General features: G+C 36.0%; 1 protein-coding gene across 1 annotated transcript; it reads left to right on the forward strand.

The window, feature by feature from the left end:
* The first annotated feature begins 2,706 nt into the window (after positions 1-2,706).
* On the forward strand, positions 2,707-3,752 carry LOC18029987 (auxin-responsive protein SAUR50). The gene has a single exon (XM_006414917.2). The coding sequence runs from the start codon at positions 2,834-2,836 to the stop codon at positions 3,293-3,295; it is 462 nt and encodes a 153-aa protein (XP_006414980.1). The 5' UTR covers positions 2,707-2,833; the 3' UTR covers positions 3,296-3,752.
* The last annotated feature ends 1,869 nt before the right edge of the window (positions 3,753-5,621 follow it).

Consider the following 5,621-nt stretch of genomic DNA (forward strand, 5'->3'; position numbering starts at 1 on the left):
TTTATTGCATATATATATCATATCCGCAATATATATAGGTGAATGCGAGGGCAGAAAAATGTTGGGCCGAAATTATTGAATCCATTAAGGGTGAAAATGAAATGAAGTGTGTTGTAAGTGGTTTTGTCCCACACCGGTAGATTAGTGGGAAAATCTATAGTATATATTAAGATATGCTTTATACATATTCAAAACATGTGAAAGAGAAAAGAATAAGCCCACGTGCGCGCCGCCGCCGTCGCCAAGCCGGGCCGGGCACGGGCACGGGCACGGGTCGTGTTGGTCGAATGGGCCTTCGGACCTAAAGCGAGTATTCTTTTTGGGCCATATTTTTATGGGCGTTTTGGTCAACGTTTTATGTTGACTTTCTGATTGTGATTAATCACAGATTGCTGATTTCTCGCCTTTGACTGCGCTAAATTTATGGCCGAGATTCGTGTTGACTAGCGGATTTCTTGGGATTTTTTGAGACTGTTCAAGTCTCTTCCTCCGCTATATATACACGACTTTTCTCTCATTTTTCATACTTTACACCTCTCATTTTTCCTCTCAGAAATTCTCTCAACAGTCTCTCTCTTTCTCTTTTATTTTTCGTAAGTCTTCTACCGAGAGTATAGTAGAATTATAGTTCGTTTAGATCCGTGTTTCTTAGTGCTGTTGAAAACGGATAAGTTTGGTTGTATCCTGCGACTCTTGAATTACAGAAACCCGTCGCACTACGGGCAATTCAAAGAGTTAAGGAAAGAGATCATATTCTCACCTCAATTCGTTTATATTTTCCTTAACGTTTATTTTTAAAAACACATATTTCAATTGCTATTTCGTAGTGTTCAATATTTATGGTTTTACAAAAAAGACACTACAATGCTGATGCATAGCATTTCGATGGATGGTCATGCAATTATTGAAATAGTAAGCAATAATGAATATGCAGAGGCAAATAAGATTTGGTTATAAGAAGGAAAAATTGAAAAGAGATTGGAAGATCCTTAAATCCAACAAGTGGGGTATGTACGTACCGCATGAGGGGATGCACCCTACCCTCCATTTCATGCACTTGATTGACCCACCTCCTCTATATATTTTAACATTTTTTTTATAGATTTATGTCCTTCTATTTACATTAGTCGCCAATAGTTAGCATCTATATATACTTGTTGAATACAGTTACTATAATATATATGAACGAACATGTTTACTCAAGTAAATCGATTAGATTGGTGTGTAGGGCCGGCCCAAAGTGATTTAACGCCTAAAGCATACTGTAAAAATGATGTCTTTAATCAAAAAATTTTTTTTTTGCTTAAAATATATTTTCTCTGCTTAAAATCAATTTTTTGAAGCCCATAATCAATTTATTAAAGCCAAAATTATTTTTTTAAACTTTAAATCGATTTTTTGAAGTCCATAATCGATTTTTTAAAGCCAAAATGATTTTTAAAAACCAAAATTGATTTTTTTTAAGCCCAAAATCGATTTTTATAAACCAAAACCGATTGTTTGAAGCCCAAAAACGATTATTATAAGCTAGAATCGATTTTTTAAAAAATATTTGATGGGATAATGACTCTTATTTATAGGCAATTTTTCCATCCTATTTTTTTCTATTTGGTCGATGTGGGACAACCTTCTTTACACACATTTATAAAAAAAAATTTGGGTTTTTTTGACTGCCTCAAAAATAATATTTTTTGGATTGCCCTGAATCCATTACTTTACGGGTCTTACTTTTCGGCCAGCCCTGTGTGTGTGAGTATGTACATTTTTTTGGTAGTGAATATAACGAGTATAGCGAATAATATGGAGAGCTATGCAGATCATATTAGACCAAGAGTAACAAATTGCATATGGAGTTCATTGTTTTATGATTCACAATACAGATTAAGATATAATGATTAGTTCTTTTGCATATTTGTTTTGGCTGCTTGTTGTTGTGAGAATATTTTTCAAAAGCAAGATAGCAAAAAAATTAGATGGGGCATCGCCGCACATGGGGGCATGGACAAATTTCCAAACTACAAAAAATAAGTGCTTTGGTACGTTCTCTTATATTAATTTCATTTCCTTACAAAAATATATATTTCTGGAAAATAAAATTAAAAGTCGTTTGGGACACAAAAGCATCTTCGGTTAACATTTTTACTAGCTTAAGAGTCTAGCTTATACAATTTGGTAATATGCTTTGTTTATTGTTTATCATAAAGTAATAATTCCAGCTACACATGTGGTGGGTCTTATTTCTTTCAAACTTTCATCTGAAACCAATCTTTGAAAACTTATACTTAAAACTTAAAAAATAATGTTGGTTTTATCTTGGCAAGTGGTTATTCAAAATCAACTACAAATTTAATGTTTTTGTTTTTGGCAAACAAATTTAAATGTCATTTCAGTGTTACTGTTTTAAATTCTAAACTGTGTACATATATAGTCAATAAAGCGATAGATACATCAAAATACGAATCTTATATATAATCTAAGGGCTAATTAAGTGTTTCTTTCCATAATCGGTTCATTAACACAATTATCAAAATAAAGACTTTTAATACGAACCATAAGAACTAACAAAGAGAAAATAAATAATAATTCAATCACTAATTCGAAAGGACAGAGAAGAAAGTTTCGTAATTATCTCAAAAAGTTAAGGGCATTGTTGTATTCCCTTCACTATTTAAACTTCGTCTCTCCCAAATGCTCAAATCCCTCCACCTGACATTTTTTCTTTCACTTTCTCTCTCGCTTTCTCGTGAACAAAAATAAAGAAAAATCAGGACTCGAAGATTCCGCCTTTTCTACTTCAAAATATTGACTAAACTGAAGAAGATAAAAAAAAATAATGGCCGGAGGACTCGGAAAATGCAGCAAGATCCGCCACATTGTGAGACTCAGGCAAATGCTCCGGCGATGGCGCAACAAAGCACGGTTATCTTCAGTGAGCCGTTGTGTGCCGTCGGATGTTCCATCTGGACACGTGGCAGTCTGCGTGGGTAGCGATTGCAGGAGATTCGTGGTGCGCGCGTCGTACCTGAACCATCCGATCCTGAGTAACCTCCTAGTCCAAGCAGAGGAAGAGTACGGTTTCGCGAACCAGGGACCGTTGGTTATCCCTTGTGAAGAATCGGTTTTCGAGGAAGCGATCCGGTTCATTTCCCGGTCCGATTCGTCACGGTCGAGCCGGGTTACTTGTCCCGACGATCTCCAGAAATGCCACCACGGAGTAGGAATCAAAAGCAAGATAGATCTGTTGATCGAATCTCGGCCGTTGCTTCACGGCGTCGCCGAGAAAGCAATCTGGTGATTCTGCTAAGATCGACGGAGAAGAGTGTCGGTTCGTTCGATTTCTGACACGGTTTGACTCGGAACGGGTTTAATCGCCATTGACTCGGCTGAAGTAGAGAAGGCGAATTTTGAAATAAAAAAACGTTATTGACTCGGCTGAGTTACCACCGAGTCGGGTGGTGCTAATTATAATCGGGTTCGGGTCACTGTTTTAAGTTTTGTTAAGAGATTTGATTATACTTGGGGTTTAAATCGGGTGGCGAGTTACTCACTGAGTCGAGTCAGGCGAAGTTGCGGTTAGAGAGAAGGAGATGGCGGTTAAAAGGTGGGTGGAATCGTTCACCGAGTCATCCCGAGTCCGATTCCGAGTTCAAGACTGTAAAATGTAAATAAGACAAATGAACATTTGGGTTTCATGAGAAAGAGAGAATGTGAGTTTGATTCAAAGGGCTTTTGATTTGAATATTGATCTGTCACCTCTCTGTAAATTCCTTAACTTTTATAATCGAAATTTATTTTTCTTTTAATAATTAAAACATCAGACACCAAGTACAAATCTTTGTTGTTTGTTACATAACATACAAGCTTAGTTAAATTATGCCTCCTGCGGTAAAATCACCAATAAGATCTAATTTTGTTTGTTCTTTCTCTAATGGTGTTTTTTTAGTAAAGGATGGAAACGGAGATTAATGTTGAATAACGTTTGTGATGCTATCGAATATTTCAGAGAGACCATTAAGCATGTGCATCACCAGCGCACGTTCGGTGATAGGATATTCGAGATTGGTGAGAAGATCGGAGAGAGTCTTCAACTTGTGACTGTAATTGGTGATAGACATATCACCAAGCACAAGAGTGCGGAGGTCGTGATCGTTGCACTTCTTTGTTGTTGAGAAAAAAAGTTTTCTAGATTAAGCCAGAGATCTCGAGCGATGGATCTGGATTTGAGAATGGTGTCGAGAAGTTGTTCCGACACGGTGCCATAGATCTACATCTTGACAAGCCCGTCTCTTTCCTTCCATTGCGTCTCTGTCTCGGGAGATGGAACAGACGATCCATCTATGTGACCGGAGAGATCGTGCAATGAGTTTCAAAAAGCTCACGCCATACGTTGTAGTTGAGCGTAGTAAGATCAAGCTGAATAGGTATGTAACCATGGATTTGAGAAATTCCGTAAGGTTTGTCTGTAGTCAGAGCGGCGGGAACCGGCGTAGAGTCCGACATTTCAGCATGAATAAAAGACGAAAAGAAACAAAAAAGAAAAGAAAAGAGGAACGAAAAGAAAGAGACGGAAGATAATCAATGCTAGTCAATATGATTGTAATCGTAATCAGTGCTAGTCAAAGAGTGAGTCTTACACTAATTTTAGGTTCGATGATCTTGTGTTCTCTCTTCAATCATCTTCTTATGTATGGTTTGCTGGTTGCTTTATGGTATTGTCTAATGGTTTTCATTGGATTACGTGTGAGCCATCATCATCTCTTTGTTTCGTTGGTTAAAAATGTTAATCTTTCCATTCCAAATGGGAAAAACATTGATATTTTGATCTGCACAGGTTCATACATGGTGTGACCCATTGTATCATTGATACGACGACGAATACACCATTTCTTGTATTTAGCTATGTTGTACTTGTATGGATTCAGAATCGCTGAAGCGAATGTGTAGCATATTAAAAATGGGTACGTTATAAGAAGGGTTTCACTTTTAACACAATTCTATAATATTTACTTCCAATTAAACCTTAAAAACATTTAAACACAATTTTATACTAATAATACTTAATTTAAGGTGTCTAATTTTCTAAATATCTCACAGAAATCAAAATATTAAACCAACTATTATATAAACTACGGCTTATGTCGCCCTGCGCGCAGATGTGAGGATTGTATCTTTTGCAGATTGTATTCTGTTTTTTTTTCATTATGTTCATGTGAGTTTATTACTTTTTACATCTTAATATTACTTATCGGTGAAATATATGCTAAAAAGAAAACGATATAGACACTATCTGACGTTCAAAAATAGAGATGTACTTCCCGCTTAACAAATACACCACATGGTTTTCAATCTTTAGTTGTAGTAATCTTACACCATAATCAAAAAAAAGCTTTCAAGTTCACCCTTTTTTTATAAGAAATTGAGTTTAATCAGAATTTGTAGCTTATTCTAGAAGAATCAGTTACTGTATATAAAAAAAATGGGAACAAAAAAAAAGAAACCCTTAAGAGTGAACAAATTTACTCTGACCTTTGTGTTAGTCTAGAAGTTGGTGTATTAATGACATTAAGTACCTCCAAATATAAACTCTCTAGAGAATTTATTTCGCCTAGCAATGACTTTAT

The sequence above is a fragment of the Eutrema salsugineum genome, unplaced genomic scaffold, assembly GCF_000478725.1.
Source record: "Eutrema salsugineum unplaced genomic scaffold, Eutsalg1_0 scaffold_1, whole genome shotgun sequence".
Taxonomy (NCBI): domain Eukaryota; kingdom Viridiplantae; phylum Streptophyta; class Magnoliopsida; order Brassicales; family Brassicaceae; genus Eutrema; species Eutrema salsugineum.